Below are 22,171 nucleotides of genomic sequence, written 5' to 3'. Positions count from 1 at the left end.
TATTCTTTGACATGTTACTACTTTTAGGCATCGAATGTCTTACTAATTTTTAGTGTCGCCAGTCCAATTTTTCTTAATAGATTAAGGAAAAATTACTGTCCAGAAGAAACAATGCCTTAGGCAGTGATTAGCAGTAATAAACCAACTTTTTTTAGACTTAGGTTTAAAAACAAAAAGAAAAACTTTTTTTTTTTAATTCAAGGGATAGGATTTAAAAATGCTTTCAAATGGCATGCAGTACATCTGACATTGCTAATTGCATTGAAGAATTAGCTTTATATTTAAAAACATATTCTTGTTTCTTTGTTGGAATATCCTGTTCGCATACATTCTTACTTACCTAGAAAGATGACTGGCTGTATTGCTTTATTTGACATCTACTTTGCCTTAACAGAGAAAAAAGAATTGTGGTACGTATTTAGTTGTTTTTTATGAACAGGAGTCTGCACAATGCTACATGCAAACATAGAACTTGGATTTTTTTCAGAAGATCCTCTGTAATTTTTGTACAGCATAATCTAGTCTATAACTGTTCGCAGAAGTGAAAAACAAGGCTTACTAAATCTTGATTGGTGTGAACTATGCCATTAATAGGATCTGAAGTGTTAACAAACTTTCAAAGCTTTCAGTCACGAGCCTTATCAATTACAGTACTAAAGCAGCTTGGAAACTTTTGTATCTTTAAGACTGTGAATCTGTTTGAGCTGTTGTTGCATCTTCAGTTGCCTGCTAGGCTCTTAAGTAATGTTTAATACCCTGGGGTGTTACATCACAGCCGAGTGTGGAAGTGACTGGTGTCCTAACTTCAGTGTTGGAGGGAGGAAACCAATTAAGAGAATGTGTTTGTGACTAGCAGAATGTAGCCAAAGCTGGCTCCTCTGCAGCTTTTCGCTCTCTTCCCTCATTTGTTGGAATCAAATTACTAGTGGATTGGAAGAAATAGCTCCTCTAATCCAGTAGATGCAGAGTATACTAAACTGTGCCTGGGTTCTGTTCCCAGCTCTTCCACTAACTTACGGAGTGCATAAGAGCAATTAATGCTGGACTTTTTTCTTGCTTCGTAACTATTAGACTCAGTGGTAAAAACTTTAGTGGTTATGTGGGTCAAGTCCAACTGTTTATTTTTCTTCTTTACACTGACCTTGCAGCAGGAAAAGCCAGCATCTACATTCTTGCCACTTCCTACATCTTCCCTCACTTGAACCTGCTGTGGAGCACCTCTACAGCCCTACAAACAGCTGAACTCGTCCTCTTGTTTGCTGCAGCCTCAGAGTGCTGCTGTACAAAGAAGAGACACCTAAAATCTCTTAGTCCAGCACCAATTCTGTCAGATACACACTGGAGTATTTTCAGGTGTAGTATAACTGACTCTAATTTGGAGTTGGGCTGGTAGTGCTGGTAAATGGCAAATAATTGTGACACATTATGCATAGTACAAGTTCCTTGCACTGTAACGATAAAGACTGAATTTCCAGATTCTTCAAGAATAATACAGTGTGTGGGGGGAAGGAAGTGCATTGCCATACTTGAGCATCTTAAATGTACTTGAGTATTATAGAAAATTTCCAGCCTCAGAAATTTCGTATTGATACCGGAAATTAAGATTTTTGTTAAGTACTTTTCCTCATGTTAGCTAAGTGTGTGCTTCACGTCCTGTTTCAGTTTGTATAGTAGAAGGGAGGGTCTGTCTAAAATAACAGTATAATGATCTTCTATTTGTCATTTCCATAATAAAAATTGTTACTAAACTAACAGGTGTGGATTTTCTTCAAAATGCTTTTTTGCAGTTAATGGGAAACAGAGCTGTAGCTGAAGTGGTTCAAATTAAATCTGTAGTAAGATGAATTTTTCAGCTAATGAGGTTTCTGAAGTACAGAGAAGAATGTATGGAGAGGTCTTTGAATAGCTAACATCTGATACTGCTTGCGTGTTAGAAGTTCTCAGGGGCTCTAAACTACTGGTATCTTTCAGGCAGTCTCTGACATGAGCTAAATGTAAACTAATCATTTAAAACAGGACTGGCTATCTTCACTTTAGTATGAATGTAATTCTAGACAGTTACAATCTCTTCCCTAGGCTGGCACATACAGCAGTAGTCCCCTGCATATCCTCCAAAGTGTACCATATGTGATGGTTCCCATGTTCTTCCCTCATGCCTAGCCTTCTGGGTGATGGCTCTTCCTCCCCCAAGTTCCCCCACAGTCATACCTTAGTAAATCTCTTTGCTTGCAGTGCCCAAGCGCTCTGTTTCAAGGTTTCTTTTCGCTTTTGGTTGTTCCCCTTAAGGTCCAGAGAGCTTCCTGAAACCTTGGCTCCCCTCCAGCATTCTAGAGTTACTGTTGCACATAGGTGCTACACAGCTCTTTTTCCCCACTCCTTCCCTGCCAGAAAAGCTGGAGGTTAATGGTGCTATTCTGAACCCTCTCAGTAAGATGAATTGTTTGCTTTCTTTGCCAGGTTGTTATTTCTTCCTAACTTCATGCTCAAACATGTAAAATGGTACTCCTTGTGTGCTTATACTATTTAGATTTCTTTGCACTCGTTAGGGATGCTTCACTTTTTAGAAGTGGTAATCTTCGTGAGAAGAGAAGGTGCAGTTAAATTTCAACTAAGTGACTTCAGGTTTGTGATTCTTTCATATGTGTATTGTTTGGGGGGGTGGGGAGGGGGAGTAGGAGAAGGTTTAGTAGTTACCTGTCATGGGGCTGCAGTTCACTGGGGGGAAGGGAGCGTAATTCCGTTCAGAATGCATCTAAATGGCCTTTTGAAGAACATACCACAGAATTAATGCCTATTGCCATCATACTCAAATTACTGTGGGACTGTTATCTAGTTGCCTGCAAACACCTAATAGGTTACTATGTTAACATCTATAAAACCTGTTTCTGCACTAATTCTTAATGACAGGATTAGGAAATTTAGTCCTCTTTCCTGTAGGAAGCCATATGCTTTTTGACATGCACATGTGTGAGGTTTTTTTAAAGTCAACTGTTGTATGCTCAGTGTGTCCTCCTGATGGTCAAAGAGCACAGCTAACCTGTAGGGTGGTGCTAACAAGCAGATGAGTAGATTGCTTATGAGCTCGAGTGACTCATTATACCATAGAACCTTCTATGCTATGAAAATATCTGATACTAACAAAAAGTTCAATGTTCTGACTGAAAATTGCTACCTTTAGTTCTGTGACTCCTTCAGGCTTGCTTAATTTTTTCTTTTTGACTGTACTTTGTTTCTGTCTTTGAGATCTGTGTCTTTTATTTGATGTTTTTGGAAGAGAAGGGGAGGTGTTTGTAGAAGTTTCTATTTGCAGAATGTTGATCACAGAAGCAGGGTGGTTAATTTGTTGAAATGTAGGAGTGAATAATTTAAGTTGGAAGGGAGGTCATTTAGTTCAACTCTGCTCCAAACAGATCCAGTTAGATCACATTGCTCAAGGCCTTGTCAGTCAAATTTTGAATATCTTCAACGATTGAGATTCCACAACCTCTCTGTCCAACTTGTCATAATGTTTGGTCATACTTATGGTTAAAAGAAAAAAAAAATCCTTGTATGTAATCAGAACTTCTCATGTTCCAGTTTGTCTGCTGCCTCTCATCATTTCACTGTAGACCTCCAGGAATAGTCTGGCTCCATATTCTCTAGGGAGCTGTACACAGCAGTAAGATCTGCTGGTCGTCTTTTCTCCAGGCTGAAGAAACACAGCTCTCAGCCTTGCCTTCTACATCGTGTGCTCCAGCCCCATGATCATGCTGGTGGCCTCCACTGGACTCACTTCAGTATATCCATGTCTCTCTTGTACTGTGGAGGACAAAACTGGGCATAGAACTCCAGATGTCATCTCAAGTTGTTAAAATTTGTATTAAAAGATGGTAATTGGTCATGTGCTAGTGATATATGTGAAAGTATGCGAGTACCTCTGGTTCACAAATCCTTCCCTGAATGAACTTTTATATACTGCAGAGAAAAACGTAGCCAGGGTTTACTAACTTCCCAGGATGGTTATAATTTAAACTTTTGATTGACTCTCCAAGCCTAGCTTTTTCAGTTGGGGTTTGGCTGGTATAATTGCTCACATGCATTGAAGGTAGGAGGCTGAGGCAATTTGCATGAGCCTCATGATTTCACTTTGTTAATCCTTTAATCACTTCCCTGATTGTAGGTACTACATCCCTTCAGGTTGGTTTTTTTTTTTGGCTGTTGGGTTTTTAGTTTGGTTTTTTCTCCTTTTTTTTTTCCCCCCTGCAGTGAAAGCACTGCCTAAACTAGAGCAATTTCCTTTATTTTTTTAGGCAAATGGTCTTTTTTTTTTAAGAAAATTAAACTTGAAAAAGAATCTTGGAGAATTAAAACATCATCCATGGATCAGTTCAAATATGAGATGACTTGTGTTGGTTTTTATTTATTCTGCATTGTTCATGAAATTCTTTGTAAATGCATGAAACTTCAGCTCATGTTTGAAAGGATTTTAGATTCCAGCATATATAAGTAATTTGCTGGTGGTTGGGCTGCATGAGCAAAGGTGAGCTAGTACTTATTAATCTTAGCAACAAGTGTATCCATAATGTTGATATGTGTGTTTAATGCACCCATTTATCATAAAATCAGCTAAGGTGCTCTGCATAAATGCAAAAAAAAAAAAACTTAAACGTGTAGTTACGTCTGATACTTACTTTAGCTATGCACACACCTGTGTGTATATACCATATATGCATGTATCTATATTCTCTTGCATTTATTGGAAGTAAACAAATCTTTACTATAGCGAATAGTCCACTGTTAATTTCACTTGGCATTAATGTTTAATAATTGGATTTAATTTTTTAAAAAGTACATGGATGCTTTTGAACAGTATAAGCACTAAGTAACAACTTGCTTTATTTGACAGCAGCCTTCAGTGTTCAAGTGCTTTATGCACTTACTGCTGATAAGCAGTTCTAAGCAGCAAAATAAAGTAAGCTGATCATTTTAGTCACCTATGACAGATACTCTCCTCCTTCTTCCATGCTGTTGAAGCAAGAACTTAATTGTGTGTACTTGTAATTTTGTGAAGCTACTAAGTGTGTTTGTTTCACTGGTTGGTTACTTAGAAGGCTAAGAGTAGAAATGCTACATTGTTAAGGTACCAGCTTTTACTGTGCTTGTGAAAGCCGTAAGTGGTAGAAATATGACATATAGAATATGAGCAGAGTCAGTGCATTATCTCTGTACATCTGTATAAACAGATGCCACGCTATCTCTGGTTTTATCTGGAAACTTATGTCTTGTTACCATACACTTGACAGAAGTACCTGTTTCTGAAACAGGTTCTCAAACACTTTATTTGTTTTTTTGCTGTAGGCAGACACAGCAGCTCCTAGCTCTGACCCTGAAGTTGATTGTCCATTCAGGCAGTAGCTGACTACCACTTCGAAATAGTTTGAGAAAGCTTATGCTATTAAAGTTGACTGAAGAGCATTAAGATTGTGATTATTTCTTAAACTTGTTTTTTACTGAATGTCAGCTCTTGCATCGTTGCTTATTTTTCTTGAAATCTGGCAGAAGATTGGCAATGCCTCTTCTAATGAGAAGGAATAATAAGTCATGATGCTGCTGAGATGAACAGTAAATTCTTGATTTTTTTGGTCAGATTTAATGTGGCTCAAATGAGGTAGGGAGCAGTTGTGGGTGGTTGGGGTTTTTTTCCTAGATGTTGTTACCCTTTGATTATGCATGTAACAAAATACTTAACAATGGGAATCTGATCTCTAACTGATCAGATTCTCCTAGTGCAGCGTAGACTTACATCGTTAAAATGGCATTTTTGCTAATAAAATGCTTTTATTAACTTTGTATGCTATAATGAACTCCTAATAGATACATAAACTACTTCAGGAGGTTTCAGATCTGCTCAGAGTGCAAGCTGCCAAAGATAAATGGTTCCTACTTCTGTTTCTTATCAAGAATAAAAAGTGTTACATCATGATTTATGGGGGTTTTTAGTAGTATTTTCTCAGAGACCAAAACTGTAGAGTCTTAAGACAGCTAGAAAGTGTTCTGTTTCAGAGTACAGCCACAATAGCTATCACCTAGACCTACCTGTCTAGCAGAAATTCTCATCCAACTCAATTGGTTTCAATTTTGTATTATCTCAAGTTTCTCAGAAGATGTTCTGTTTCTTCAAAGAATAACAATTGATGTATTTGGCACCATTCTATTTTGTTGCAAGTCCCCAGTATTCAAGAAATAAATTAATGAGGTGATGCAAAAAAAAAAAAGGGGTAAAAATTGTGTATTGGCTTTGATCCTCAGTGGAAACTGTTTTGTGTATTAGTATCTATAGCAATGCCTCAAGAAATTAAATACTTTAATCCTCATTATTTTTCTATTAAATGTCTTACTGGCTGCTACCTTTTGTATGAGTTTTCTTAGATTTGGTTGCTAAACTGGAGAGGTATTTTTGCCTATGCATCAGAATTTGGTTCCTTCGCTGTTATGCATTGTTAAGCATACTTTGGTAAAAACCTGTCATGATTGGCATGAAGGACTTCAAAAGTCTCTTGAAGGGTGACCTCATGGCAGTCTACAACTTCCTCACAGGGAGCAGTGGAGGGGGAGGTGCTGATCTCCTCTCTCTGCTGACCAGCGATAGGACATGAGGAAATGGAATGAAGCTGCATCAGGGCAAGTTCAGACTGGGCGTTAGGAAAAGGTTCTTCACTGAGAGGGTGGTTGATCACTGGAACAGGCTCCCTGGGGAAGTGGTCATGGCACCAACCCTGGCAGAGTTCAAGGAGTGTCTGGACAATGCTCGTAGTCTTATGGTTTAATTTTAGGTAGTCCTGTGAGGAGCAGGGAGTTGGACTCAATGATCCTTGTGGATCCCTTCCAACTCAAGGTATCCTATGATTCTATGAATAATCTGAAAGATTGTACCCTGATATTAAGCACATTTGCTTCCCTTGCCATAAATACTGATTGGAAAGCAAAGTGGTAGAAGGACCAAGGTAGTGAAGGTCACGATAGCCTAAGTTGGGTAGATCTGCAGGGAGAGTTGTGTATATGGCTGCAAAAGTGTGGAATGAAGGATGCTGCTCCCCATTGCCTCACTTCCCATCGTTTTCTTTTTATGCAGACTGGTGGTGTGTCTGTCTGTACATGCTGTATCTTCCTTCTAAGCACCCTGTAGGTGTTTTAGTGCATACACCTACTTCTTACTGACTTAGTTCTATCCCCCAGCATACATGTCAGCATGAAGATGATTTTTCTGGGTGTCCTACTTCTTTCTCCCATGTTTTCCTCTGCCTGCCCATATGTGATACTGCTTTTGTGCTTTTTGTCTAAAGAAACACATTTAGACTGTTCTAGTAGTATTTTTTTGAATAAGCTAAAATTTCTTGCCATTCTTTCTGTTATACAGGATTCCATTTTCTGCATTAGTCCTTTAGTTCTCTTTTTCAGTTAACGTCTCATTACTCAGGCCCCGTTTCCTCCATTTTTTCTCTTTCTAGGTCTTCACCAGATTGACTACAGCAAAGCTGCTAACCAAGTGTACCTTTTTCCTCCTCTTACCAATCCCGGGTGTCCCTATGCATGTCACATCTCCCACTGTTGCATGAACTCTGCAGTCAAATTCCTCCCTGCCCCCTGAAGGTCCTTTGTCCCAAATTCTGAATTTCTCCCCTGCTCAGGCTTGTCATTCTCACCTTGTCTCTTCCAGCTAGGCTTCTCTTCTCACCTTTTTCAAACTTCTGCTACTGTCTGTTTGTGTGGGCAGCCAATTTGATGGGAAGAGAGAATAACTGGTACTGAGAACAGGCAGCAGGCTTGTTTCCTTCTTCAGCAGATGTTTTACCAGAGAGATCTCCAGTGCCACAGCAGCCACTAGTATTTGATAGATTTTCTTATATTCCTGTTCTAGTGAGCAAATGAGTATGTAGAAATTTGTAGCTTACTTTAAACAAGAGGCTTTGCTTTTGACTAGAGTAGAAGGCTGACAGCAGAACAGTGCTTTTGGTTTTCTCCCAAGAGCGTTGGAGGTCACCTATGAGGCAGCAGTTGTAGAGCCCTGATCCCAAGCTCTGGCTAGACCTGTAATCAGAAGCAGCATAATGACCCTGTCTCAAAATGGCCTGGGTTTGGGAAGGGATTGTCTAAAAATATTCCCCTTAAAAATACAAATATTTGTCATTTTCTTCCAACAATTCAGATAGACATGTGTAAATAAAATTTCTACTGGCCACAAATGGCCTGGTTAAACCCTTTGAGGTATGTGTGCCAATCTGTGCGGCGCAGGTAATTGCATGTCTTGTTTTATAGCACGAGTAACGTTCCTGACTGTGGTGCTGAGGCAGAAAACACATGCATGGAAAATCACATGCCAGCTTTTTATGGGAATGATAGGTGTCTTGAACTTGTCCTACACAGGTGGCCTACTTTAACTTTGTCATCAAAACAGAAAGTCTGTAAAAGAATAGCTTAACAAAGGTGTGCTGCAGTTACTGTGCTGGTTGGTTAGTGGGTTGAAGTGGGTTAGTGGGTTGGTTAGTGGTGACGCTAGTGGGTTAGTGGGTTGGTTAGTGGTGAAACCAAGTACATGTAGCTCTTCCTGCAAAGTGTGTACCTGGAAACACTAATCTGAATCAATATTTTTGAATGCCTACCTAAGTACACCTGATACCCTATATGTGTAATTCTTTAAAATACTCATGCTCAGCTGTGCAGGTAGTCAGAAAACAGCAAGTCAACATCGTAATGGTAGTCTGGATAGTTCTGTGTCTCCTGCCACAAAGGAAGGGTTGTTGCCCTAGGAGCACTGGGACACAAGAGGAGCTTGGTACTCTCTGGGTTGCAGTTGGTAAGTGTATCTTGATGCATCTGGAAAGCTGAATCTTAAGATTCAATAGACTGTAATTTTATTGCTTGTTCTAACACAGTGCTTCAGCTGGATGTCCCTTTTCTTACTATCCATCACATCTTTCTTATTTTTCTTTCCCCCCCTCCCCTGCTCACCTTCTTCCTTTGTAGAGAATAAAGTAAATAGCTACCTGGATGGTGTGAAAGTGCAGTGGGGGCTTTTGACTCCTGGTTGGAAATGGTACTGAAACTCTTCAAATAATCTGAAGTTATCTGGTAGTCTCCTAGAAGTAATGCAGTCTTGAGTACCAGTGCTTTTATAAGCTAAACTTTTTTTTTAACGAAACTGGGAAGTAGGTTTAAGACAAAAGTAACACTTTCTCATGTGCAGGTAGTCAAGCATCTCCAGCTTCTTTTCCATAGTGTATTGTGGGTATTAAGGTTATGTTGATGTAAGGGGAGTTTGGACAATGTGTGGAATGTGGATGAGAAGCCTGTTGAAGGTTACTACATTCAGAGAAACCGCATGTGGCTCGGGAAGTCCCTAGGCATTGATGGAGACTTAACGGAAGCAGGACACTTTCTTGCTTTCTTTATGTATTCTTCTAATGGCATCCTCTTTTGGGCAGTGTTGCAGGTAGGTTAGTAGACAGAAGAGTCCTGTCAGGCAGTACAATCCCTCCTGTGTTCTTGTAATGTCTTGGGAGAAAGATACTGGCATGCTGCTTACATCATGACAATATTAGGCCATTGTCAGTTAGTGTGAAATAGGTTTCAGGCTGAGCTTAAAAAAAAGATACAATGTTTCTTTCATGTCTTCCACGAATTTAAAAAACAAAGAGTTCTTCCATGTCGTCTTCATCCCTATGCCATATACCACAGATGGATGACAAATGAATTAAAGTTCAGCTAATATTCCTGTGTAATTTATCTTCAAAACTAGAAATAATGTCATAACTATGTCAGGTGGCTTTTGATACTGAATGAAAACAAAAGGCCTGCCTGGTTAGCTCTGAGCAAAACTGATACTGTTTAAATTACCTAACATTTATCAGTGTATTCTTTTGAATTTTTGCCATTCTGCAGCTTGGTTCTTTTATGTGAGAGCAATATCTTTTTGTTTCTCCAATAGTTCTAGAGTTTATACTCAACTGTGTATCTTAATAATTAATTTTTGATATTTAAAAACATTTGAGTTTTATATATAATATATATTATATAACATAAAATATATAAAATATATAAAGTGCTCTCAGTACTTTATATATTACCTGCTCATTTACAGCTATATTTTTTCTGGAATCTGGTGATTTTATTCTTATTCTTCCATTTGTCAGGAGGGAAATATCTTAAATAGAAAATTGAGCTGTTGATGCAATCCTCAAGTGCATTAATAATTACCTAAAGTTCCCACGCAATAACATGTACTGAGACAGAGTCTTTAATAAAGGGAAATATGCACAGAACTGTAAGCAACAAGGCAAAACTGAGGCATTGATTTTAATGCTCTTATGATGAATTTGGGAATAGTCTTCTGGCCCACGCAAGTCATTTGCCAAAGATGTAAGCAAATGCTTTTAAAAGAAGGGTAGTTTTAGGCTTCAAGTGTCAGGAAAGGACTATTCAAGTCTTTATGGGTTGGCTTCCTGTCTTCAACTGAAGTTCTCACCACAACTTGACAAACTGAAGCATGACTACTTGCAGTAAGAAGCAGGCGGACTTTTTGTAGAGGGTTGAGTGTTGGGTTTTTTTGTTACACAGAATTACTACTTGTTATGCTTCCTTCACACTGAGTCTGATAACTCTTCCATTTCAGACTTTATCTTGCAAAACCACAGGAACAAGTCCATAGGACCTTTGATCAAAATAGGCTCAAAATGCATTGTGCCTAGTGTTGCCATCTGACTGTGTCCTGCTCTGGCAAAAGAACATGCGTAAGAATGAAAAAAGTGAATCTCTTTCCAGTTTAGTGTTTAAAATAAGCCAGGATTGAAGTTTGCCAGTAGAATAATAAAGCTGTATGCATGCAGCCTTTGTTATGTCTTTGGAGACAAAGACTCTTCTCTAGTGCATACTTGCTGGGGGTGGGGGAACGTACCAAACTTATGAGATTTCTTATCTATGGTATGCGTGAGCATAGCTGACATCTCTTGAGTTCAAAGTGCTGTCTGTCCCAGTCCAGAGTACCAGAAAGCTGTTAACTTAGTTGTAATCACAACTGCAGATGTGAAGTGTTGAAGCCTGATCTTTTAATGGCCAGAATATTAGTAAGAGTTGATATTCAAATTTAGTACATGCATTTTTTTTTTTAAAAAAAAAAAAGGTAATTTTCCATTCAGTCTTTCAGGAAGGACTGTGTATGACTTTGCTATGAAAAGTATTAGAAGCACTTGTACAAGCTGTTACAGGTTTTGGCTGAAAAGTGCTCTAAGATGCTTCATCTGCCTAATTTACTACAATGCTGTGGTTTGTTTCACAGCAGTTAGATTCTTGCTGTCAAATTAAAAGCTCTGACAATTATGGCTGAGTTGCGGGGTTTGGGGGGCAGGGAGTGGTGTTTTGGTTTTGTTTAAAAAGCTGTTTCTGCCAGATTCTGATTTAGGCACTGTAATTAACTGCCCATGGAGTTGTAGTTAGTGCATATTAGTATATATCAAAAATGGATAGGAATTTGGCACGATAGCAAGAATGTCATGAACGAGCATGAGGGCTTAGCTACATACCATGTAGCTATAATATATCCGTGCTGTATGGACTTCAGTTGTCAGGGTGTTGTATGCATTGCAGTGATGCGGATCGCCTAACAAACGTGGTAATTACACATTGGCTTCTTGGTCCAGTCTTGGACTAGCTGTTAGCACTTTGGTGGCCTATATGGTGATCAGCTCTATACTGATTAAACATTGTCATATCAGCTGGTAAAGGAGAGAGAAGGTAGGCATATATTGGTGGTACTATCAAAACAAGTTATTGTTTCCGTTTCTTCTGCTTTGGACAAACAGAACCCATCAACAGGATTTAAATAGCAAGATGTTCCTCCTTGTGGAAAAAATTGTATCCTCCAGAGAAGCCTTGCAGTTAAAGCTATTTAAAAAAAAAAAAAAAAAAAGAGAAAACAGTTTTCCCCATAAGCAGATGTGTTAGCAGATAACAAAGTTTTAGACTGGTTATGCTTAACATTTTATGTTTTCTTCTGTAATTGAACTCTAAAAGGTCAGTGGTTTTATTGGTCTCATCTGTATGGCTTTCTGTAGCCACACTGCTTCCATGCAGATTGCGGCTTTCACAGCAACACTGTAGGATAAATCGGTGTACTCTGAATCTTCAGGCTAACTTTAAAGGAGTGTTTTGTATTTACTTATGCCAGTAAAAGAAAATATATTCTGAAATAAAAAGACTGGTACAAACAGGAGAAACTGAATATGTAGTACTAGATAAATAATAGGAGAGAGATCTCCTTTAAGTAATTTCACATGCTAGCTTTTAAATGTTAATCTGCTTTCAGGTTTTGTTGTTGCTGTTTATGAAGTATTTGGCATAAATAAAATTCTCCCAAAGATATGTGGCCTACCAGTCCTACGTGTTGTTTGTATAGAATGGAGTCTTTCATCCAGATATGAGCAAGCTACCAGTGCAGTCTCGGAGTCAGAGCCTCTTTGCATAGGCTGTATTCTATGAATAGCTGTTCAAAGGGATTTTATTAGTTCATCAGTCTTCTAAATTCGACATGGGTTTAAAACTTTTTTTCAATACAAGGTTTACACACTGTCTGAGCTAGTATCTATCTGATTAGGAAGAATTTCTCAATTGGTAGTCTTTCCTCTTCTCTGTCTGCTGGTGCAATTCACCCATTCAATTAGGTGTTTGCAAACAAATTTACCTCATTTGTGACCTAAGTGAAGCTTAAGTCTGGAAGTTTGGTTGCTGCTATGGGAGTGAGCAGAGCTGTACTTTTTAATTGAACAACCTTCTATAGGGATGATGAATAATTTCTGTTTCTAGAATCACTGAAAATGTTTTGGTTTGACCAATTAATGGAAGGTACAGAAGGAGGGCAACTCCCCATGGTGCCAGAAGGGTAGGTGCAGACTGACACAACTGACTTAATTGCAGTCCTACACAGAAAAACTAATAAGGAGCCTTATTCTCAGTAGCTGGGAACCTTCATTGGTCATTGAAGTCAGAGTTTCTTGGCACCAATGAAAAAATGTCATAGCTGTGAATCTTTAAGTTCTCTAAGGGTGAGAACAGAGCGCGTAAGTAGTTACAGAGAGCTGAAACGTGTCAGCCTTGTACCTTACAGCCTTCTGCTTTGTTCCAGCTGCACTGAGGCAGAGGTGGCTCTGAACCCTTCTCCTCGTATAGTGGTACGCCCTCCAGAAGGGTGCCCTTGGCTTGAGACAGCTCAGCAGCTCGTTTGACTGACTCCATAAAAATACTGCTGCTGCCCACCTGCTTGTGTTGTGTTTCCTTTGTTGCCAAAGGGTTGTCTCTGCTGTCATTCAGACAGGAAGCAAGGACACACAGTATTTTTCGATGTTTCCCTGCGTGGTTATAAAATGATGCTATATACAACTCCCCACAATACTGAAAATATTTAATAGTAAAGATGGTTGTTAAATGCCTTCCATTATGTTGAAACCAATAAAGTAAGTCCCCTAACAGGTTTTTATCTCATTGGAGCATAGGCATAGCTGAACGTTGTCTGATTTTTGTTTCTGTCAGCCAGACTTCTTCATGCCCTGTCTGCTGAGATAGAAATGAGAGAGAGCTGCCATAATAGGTCAATTCATTTTGAAGGGTTTCACACAAGGTTGAGGCTACCAGGCTAAATATTCATGATTTATATAAATGAATTAGCAGTACTTTAATTAAAAAAAGGAAGAAAAACAGAAAGAAACCAACCAACCAAACTTGTTCAATCTCCTTGCTCTTTCTGTGAATTACAGTTTTCTGTAGCTTTATGTCAGTTGGCCTGTTAAGCAGAGTAGGTACCACGGGTACCTGTGTCACAGTACAGTGGTTACAGCCTACTGTATTCAGGGTGTGCCTATCCCAGGAGTACGTCGTGTAAGATAGTCACTTAACCTGCAGGGTACTATGTAGAGGAAAGTATTGTAAAGCAGCCATCATTCTGTGGGTTGGAACTGAATTAGATTGTCCATTTCTGTGGTGGTGTTGGAAATACGGGCTAAAAACAGTGAGGCAAAACTGAAATGTCCGTCATCTGATTTACAGGGAAAAAAAGACACCCAAAAAATCTTACTAAAACCTCTTAAAAAATTGTTTGCTACGTAGCCTTAGCAAAGTATATGTAACAGCTTCTGATTTAATTTTGAGTATTCAGGAGCACTTCTGCACTTTTTCTGGCTTTAAATGACTGGCTCTTCTTTCAAAGTCTGACTTTAAGCACTCAATATCAAGAAGTTTGATGAGCTTGTACCTTAATTTGACTAAATGTGTTGGAGCTAGTGATTTTTTTCCTTTTTTTTCTTTTCATCATAATAGAACTCTTGCTAAATTACATGACTGCCACAGCTGGGAACTTGCTATGTTAATTTAATAAGCAGTTAGAATAATCTAGAAAAACCTGGTCTTAACTGGCAGCCCACAGGGAGGATTTGGTGGAGTGACTGGACAGAGCTACTTTTACTTTGGAAGATATAGGAAACACCTGTAAGGGCAGCACATAAAGTCAAATGGATGATCCTTTTCAGTGCTACACAGCTGACTGTCAGGTTGTCAGCTGTCTGGAAATGCAAGAATCCAGGGTCACCCTGCAGTTTTTTGCTGGCGATGCCAGTACAGTGTTCCAGTTAATGGGAACTAGGTTAACAAGGCTTATTTGTTGCCTGTGTATGTAAGATATTTTGGGTCTCTGATTTGGCAGCTGATACTTCACATCCTTTTATTATCTTCTGTGGATGCAGACTTTCTTCCATTGTATACCCTCTGCCCAGACTCTTTTGATAACCTTATTTTTTTTCGGGGTATTGTATAACAGCTTATAGAAACCCTTCCTTTGGTCATACAAGACTCATCTGCTAAATTAACACAGCCTTCTCCCCATTGAGTCACAGCATGCAGCATTCCTTTTTGTACCTAGAATTGTGATCCAGAACACGTTCTCCTTAGCTGAATATGATGTAAGATGTGAAGAAAATAGGCAAAAAGTAAAGCTGTCTTGACTTTGAAATAGATTGTAGTATAATTGAATCATTGGTTCAGTGCGCTGTAAAAGTATGTATGTTCAAAACGCTATGTTCTTTGTTTCTCTTTTAGTCTCTGTTGGAAAAGTTCTTGATCCCTAATGCTTCACAAGCAGAAAGTAAAGTTTTCTATTTGAAAATGAAAGGAGACTACTACCGTTACTTGGCTGAGGTTGCTGCCGGAGATGACAAGAAAGGTATTGTATGTCAGCTTGCGGCTAAATATTGTCAAATTAGATTGCTTTTGGTGGGGCAGTGGCATGACTCTAATTTTAGAATAATTCTGATTTGGATGTAAATTTCTTTAGTAACAGGCTTCCTGTTTTCTGAAGAAAAATCATAGGTTGTTGGCTTTCAAATGAGTTATGAAAAAGTTTCCATGTACTTCTGCTGTTTGAAGCAGGGAACAGATGTTCAGTCACAAAATCTTGAAATCAGCTCCAACTTATGCATGCATGCATCTGGTTTATCACTGAAGTACAGGTTTATGCATCTTCTGCCTGGCTGAGTATTGGTTTTTTACCTTGTTGTAGGGGGATGAAGTCTTGTAGCTTTTTGAAGCCTTATTTGTGCTATTTGTCCCGCATTTCTACAGAATACAAAAAGTCTGCATAGGTTCAGTGAGCAAAGAGACTAGAAACCACCTGGAGAAGAAAAGGATTGATAAAACTAATCTTACTGTTAGGAAAATTTCTTCCATAACCATGGTAGTTTAATGTCCAAATGTGTTTTATTTCCTCAAGTTTCTTGTATCTTCATGTAAGCAGCTTGTCATAATTGCAGGTAAGTTGCCTTCACCTAAATTTAGTTAGAAAAGTTAATATAAGGCACTTAACATATTAGGTGGCTTAACTGCTGAACTTGGAGACACCCTAACAACATGCTGACTCCATGCAGAGTCACCTTCAATTCAGAATGACACATTATGTTTAGATACAGCTTGTTGCAAACAGTGCTAAGCTGTTTCCTGGAGCCAGTTTAGGACTGGTGGCAGCGTGCCCTGAAGAGCAGCGCGCTTCAGCACAGGGCCCAGTCTGGTAACTTCTGCTAGCCCTGAGCTGTTTTCTTGCAGACTCAGTTTAGTCTGCACTCAGTCTGCAGAAGTATGGGATGCTTGGGATCTGAATGCATGGACTCGGGACCCTCAGGGATTATTGGAGAACCATTCAGTTGTGTGGTTGATGCTCGGTAACACTCTGCCCTTTTGCAGGACTTAATAGGTTCCTTGCGGTGCTGTTGAATGTGTGGTGCCCCTGTGGCCTTGTGCTGCTCTCAAGCTAATAAGCTCTCCCGATATGATATAGAAAGATGTCTGTGTGACTTCACAGAAACTAGGTTGAGTTTGGTATAGAGGTGAAACAGACTTGGAATAATTTCAAGGGGATAGATGTGTCTGCTTTTAGCTTTGTGGCATATGTGTTATATCCACATTACATAGGGTAGCTCAGTTTCCCTGGTATGCTGGATAATAGGGAGTTGCATAAAGATACTAAAACTTTGTATAATAGGGCTTGATTTGACTTCTGATGCTTTACTGCGTGCAAACTGACCCAGTCTTGGAGGCGGCAGAATTGCATGTGTAACCAGTACTTTCGATCTGTTACTGTACAGAGAGTAATTATATTTTTTTTTTTTTAGTAATCTCTATTCACATGCATAGAAGGTACAATATTTTGAGTTCCAAAGTTTTTTTTCTGTTGAAGATTAAGTTGCAGACTCTAAAATTAGACTGTGAAAATCATTGTTTAAAGTGGTTTTGAAGTTCATTTTTATTTAACCCAGTCTCCTGGCTGAGCAGTTTTTAGTGGGTTTCCAGATGAAGAAAATTTTTTTAAAGCCCATCTAGCTCATAGTTGCTGTGGCTCCTAAACTTAAGATTTTTTTTCTTTTCTCCCCCCCCCCCCGTGTTTCATCTCACAGGCTTTTATTGTATGCTGTCTGTGACCTTGAAGAAGAGCAGCTGATAATTACTGTTTAGGAAATAATGGCCACTTAGTTGGACAGTATTCTTCCAGCCTTTTGCAGTAAATATAGCAGCAGTATAAAGCTCCCAACTCTAGGAATTCGATTTTTACCTTTATAAACCAGATTGTTTATTTTATCGACTGGGGTTTTCTTACAGCAATCTAGTGGACAGGAATGTCAAGCAGGTACCTCACCCTACTATTTTAGCCTTGAACTTTGGAACTGTACAACACTTTCTAAAGAATTCAAGGTTAAAATCTTGCAACTTTTTTTATATTGGCTGACTGATTTAAAAATTAACAGAATACCTCAAATTTGCATTAAGTTCTCCAAATCACTGCTCAAAAGGTAACTGTATTTTCTCAAATAAGGAGAAAAAATAGGCCTTTTTGTTTGGTTGGTTTTTTGAAGTTATTTTCGTTAAAGAAAAATGATCAAAAAATAAAATGTTCAGCTTCATTCCTTGAAGTTACTTGTTTTTCATGCTGCTTGTTTTGACTTTCATAAACAGTGCCATTTTCTAAGGCTTTTCCATTATGAGAAGAGTAAAACACTTCTCACCATTTCTAAATTTAACTTACAGTAAACCTGGTTCTTCTCAACTGTAAGATACCAACTTCTGGTCACTTTCAAGGTATTATGGCAGTTGTCTGATTTTTCTGAAGCACTCCATTATTAGTGATGAGTGTAGAGAGGACAAGTGTTGAATAATTGTGCAGTGAGTGTCCTCCCTCTTCCATGTTGAAGAAGACAATATGATGCTTTAATTTTTGTGAATATATAAAGGTGAACAAATAGAGATGGCATAGATATGCTGAATATTGGTATTCAGTTATCCTCAGACTTTGAGTACTTCTGACTTAAATACTGATGTATTTTTGAGTCCTTAGCCTAAAATTTCTTTCTTTATTTTTGAATACATGTGACTGACGCTGTTGCAGAGATCATGCTGGATGCATTTCTGGTTTGATCCAGAAATGTTAGGATTGGAATCCTTTTGCATCTGAATTGAATGACTTCCTGCCCACCTTTTTGTCAGATGCTATTAACAGTCTTGGAGAGTGCAGGAACAATGGTCCCTTTGTGCTCAGTGTCTAGTGTGTCTCTTGCGTCCTGCAGTCATCGAGGGCACAGTCCATCTTGCAGGCTCTGTTGGGCCATGGTCTCTGACTTGTGCAGGCATAATCCGCTCATAAGTTCAAGTGCGTTCAGTGAGAATGGAAACTGAGCTCTTCAATCTTAGTATACACAATATAGCTGTTTTTTTTCCACCAAGCGTTTATAACTTGTACAATTGAACCCATTAAAAAATGGCAAAAGATTAATCTCTAAAAAAAAAAAAGACCAATTGTTAATTTTTCTCCTTTCAAATTTTATAGGTACTAGAACGTTTAAATGCTTTCCATATCTGCATTGGAAATGGAACTAATTTGGAAGCTTTTAAAAATATATATTTAATTTGGGTTGAGGTATGCCACAATATTTTTGAGTAATTTGAATGGGAATTCATAGATGACTTACTGAAAGGGTTCAGCATGATAGGCAAAGGTCATCAGTGTTTTCTGTGACTAAAATGTGGATCTGTAATGCTTTGCAGCATTTAAAGACATTGAAATTGTAGTACTATATCAAACCTGTGTGTAGTTAAAACTTCAATTTTGTGCCTTTTCAAGTAGGTGGTGGGTTTTATATTCCTTAAGTGCTACAAAACTGTTGCAAACATTTGTAAAGACAAGTAGTCACATGGTGGCAGGGAGAGACTCAAACCTGTGATTTGGTCAATGACAACTTCCTTTTTTTGAATAACTTAAAAATGTAATTTAGTAAAATCTTCATAAAATAGTGACTTGTTAGGTAAAGTGCTCATTCACAGGCGTTCACTCTTAACGTACTTTGTTCATGCAAGCGTCAACACAGTCTTGATTGTATGTCTGAATACAGCATGTGAATTACTTACTTGTTGTGGGTTTTGTGTGTGTTTTGTTTTTTCCCCAAAGGGATAGTGGAGCAATCACAACAAGCATATCAAGAAGCTTTTGAAATCAGTAAAAAGGAGATGCAGCCAACACATCCTATCAGATTAGGTCTGGCTCTAAACTTCTCCGTGTTTTATTATGAGATTCTTAATTCCCCGGAGAAAGCCTGTTCCCTTGCAAAAACGGTAAGTCTAAGGGGGGGGAAATTCCATTTATATTATTTGCATAACCTTTTGTTGCATGACCAATGGAGCTGTTTGTTTTTATAACACTAGGCTTTTGATGAAGCAATTGCTGAACTTGATACGTTAAGTGAAGAGTCATACAAAGACAGCACGCTAATAATGCAGTTACTGAGAGACAACTTGACAGTGAGTATCATTAAAGTTTGCATATTGTTGATAACGTCGTTGGTTTTTGTGGCAATCGGAGTTGTCCTGTTCATTCTTAGCTGTGGAGCTGTGTCTGTCATTTACTTACAGATGAGTTTACAGTACGTCATGTTTCTGAGCTACATCTTTTTTTCCTGCCTAGTCTTTTTTGTCTGCATGCTAATTAACACGGTTTTCTGACATGACAAATTGACCAAATTTTTCAGGGTATTTTTTATTCAAGGAATTTAGCTTGTTTAAGTGACATAATTTGGACTGTGACTAGCAAAGCTATTCTCTTTTATTAAACAGAATTTGAGTATACGGTTGCATTTGCCTCTTAAACTTATGTCAAATTTCATATAGCTTATTCTGTGTGATTGCATGTGCAAGGAATAGATCCTATATGAAAACTACAAACAAAGCTAGCAAGTCCATTTAAGGGCCTGTTGTTTCAGGGGTTATTTTGTTTGCTTTTAACTTTGGTAAAGCTGAAATTGGAATCAGTGCTAGCCAGGCTATTTCCATGGCAGTTGTAAAACAACTGTCTTAAATTTTTTTTTTCCTTGGACTCTTAGCTGTCTGTGGTGTAAGTTATGGATCAAGATTGTGTTGTTCTGTCAGAGTAATCAAAATCTTCATCTTGTGTATGGTTGTTTTTTTAACCTACTTTGAACTTTAAAACTAGCAAAGATGAACATCTGAAGCAAACAAAACAGTAAATGTAAGCAAACATGCAATAGTGTAATTAATGGTATAGTTCACTCCCCAGTCTTCATGGGGGGAATGGAGAGCTGCAAGCCAGAACTGAAAAAATAAGAAGCACCTCTTGTCACCAGATGTAACTCACATTCAGATGTTATTCACATTCTGTGCATCTGATATCAGAGACATTTACAAATAGCTGGGCTTCTTTTAACATAAGTAGAAGTAAAGTTGTACAGTTGCGTAACAGTGGAGTTGCCATATTTTCTGCTTTTGTTTCTAACACTTTATTTCCCTGTTCATTGGAACCTTTTCCACTAGAATGGCAACTTAACACTACTGAAAAAACTACTTGTGATTGTTCCAGCTGTTGCTTACAAAACAAATGGAAGAGATTTCTCAACCTCTGTAATGGAGACAGATACAGGGTTGGCATTGCTCTCAATGTCTGTGTGTGCTGTCCCCTTGAGTGAGATTGCTCAAGAGCTGTCCTCTGAATGAGTGGTATTGAAATAGAGAATAGAAGCTGACTTTAATTGCTAGCTTCCCGGTAAAAATAATGTAAAGCTTGTCATACCAGTTGGAAAGCAAATTGTTTCATACAAGAGCAGAAGTTGGACTGAGCTACCATAGTGTGTGAATTACAGTAGTAGGCTTGATAATTGATGTGAGCTTTCCATTATAAGGGAGAAAGCTGTAGACAGCTGCAGGATTCCGTATTCTTGAATGGATGATATGTCTTGCCTTAAATGCTTAGCATGATCTGTACAAGTGCATTGCTTCCATGTTTTTCCACAACTTCTTGAGGTAGAAAATAAGTTTTGATGTATGTGTGACTGACAAAGACTGCAATGAATTTCATAAACGTAAAAAAGGTCTGTTTTGCTAGTTATGCAAGTCTGTTACAAAGGCTCTTGACAGTGATTCAGCATGTTGATCAGTTATGTGCAGGAGCATTTTCCTCAGTTGTTGATTCTTTTTATGTTGTCTTGTATGGCTGAAGAAGAGCGTGTTCATTCTCAGCGGGGACTGAAGGCAGAGAAGTGTTCAGAGGGTTGTTTAGTCTATCAAGTCAAAATCTGTTTTACTGGGATTGCTAGATAATTCCTTCTTTGTTATGAAATTGTTTTTTCTTTAAAAAACAAAACAAAACAAAAGGCATCCCTTCCTGCTAAGGGTTTTTTCCCAGCAGATTCATTAAACTGTGCTCTTAATTGGTAATCCTCCTTTCACAGCAGTCAGGCCCTTTTTATTTAATGAATAAAAGTATGTATATGTACATATGTGTAGATACTCTAGAGGTGAGGATTTACGATAGAAGCCTCAGATAAAATTCTAATAAAACTGTTCTTACTAACTGTTCCTTATAAGAATAGCACTGAATTTGAGAATAACATAGTATTCTAATAACATAGTATAGAATGTAGTGCAGGGGCTAGAAACTGACGAGTATGCTGTTGTCTCCAGTAAACTAAATTCTTGCTTAATGCCTTCAGCAAGGAACATTTAGTGCAGATTCTGTGTATTATGTTCAGAGCAAGAACAAGGCTACTGATCTTGTGCAAGTTTCTCTATTGTCTTCTACTCCTGGAGAGGATAAAATGTTTCTGATGATGGATTTCATTTTTTTTTAAGCATCTTGTGAGACCTTAGTGTTGGTAGAGAGTAGACTGTAGGTAGAGAGAGAATTAGTTGTTCTTAGGTTTTTAGCTGTAGAGTGTGAAGGATTCGGTTAGTGCTGCTAACTCCATAAAGCGGGAGATTTCAACTCATAGTGGGCTGGTAATAGTTTGGAAGCAGCCACCGTGGCGAAATACTTGGTTCACAAAATAATTTATTTGCCCTAGCTGTTGCTCTGGAACTGATGCTTGGTTTCCTTAGTTGGTACTTAATCTTGATAAAGGGCTCCTTAGTATGATTTTATGGAGCTGAAAAGAAGATTTTGTGCATACTGCATGTTTAGTCTGATTTTCTTCCCTCCTTCCCTTTTGCCCTGCCTTCCAAGTTTGGAAGCTCTGTGTTCCAGAAGTTGCTGAAGAGGGGCATGACTGACTGAATAGAGCCAAGGAATAGAGGTTTTGGTGAAACGCTTTTGGTTTTAAAAAACAAAATT

At 38.4% G+C, this 22,171-nt stretch overlaps 1 protein-coding gene across 1 annotated transcript in view; it reads left to right on the top strand.

Moving 5' to 3' along the window:
- Positions 1-22,171, top strand: part of YWHAZ (tyrosine 3-monooxygenase/tryptophan 5-monooxygenase activation protein zeta) — a 28,330-nt gene that overhangs the window by 4,625 nt on the left and 1,534 nt on the right. Inside the window, exons 3-5 of the mRNA XM_075495058.1 lie at positions 15,115-15,238; positions 19,004-19,167; positions 19,258-19,353. Of these exons, the coding sequence (XP_075351173.1) occupies positions 15,115-15,238; positions 19,004-19,167; positions 19,258-19,353 (384 nt within the window). The remainder of the gene's footprint in view (positions 1-15,114; positions 15,239-19,003; positions 19,168-19,257; positions 19,354-22,171) is intronic.

Source organism: Mycteria americana, chromosome 2, assembly GCF_035582795.1.
Source record: "Mycteria americana isolate JAX WOST 10 ecotype Jacksonville Zoo and Gardens chromosome 2, USCA_MyAme_1.0, whole genome shotgun sequence".
Lineage (NCBI taxonomy): Eukaryota > Metazoa > Chordata > Aves > Ciconiiformes > Ciconiidae > Mycteria > Mycteria americana.
The sequence above is the reverse complement of the archived record's forward strand: the minus strand, read 5'-3'. Positions and strand labels throughout refer to the sequence as shown.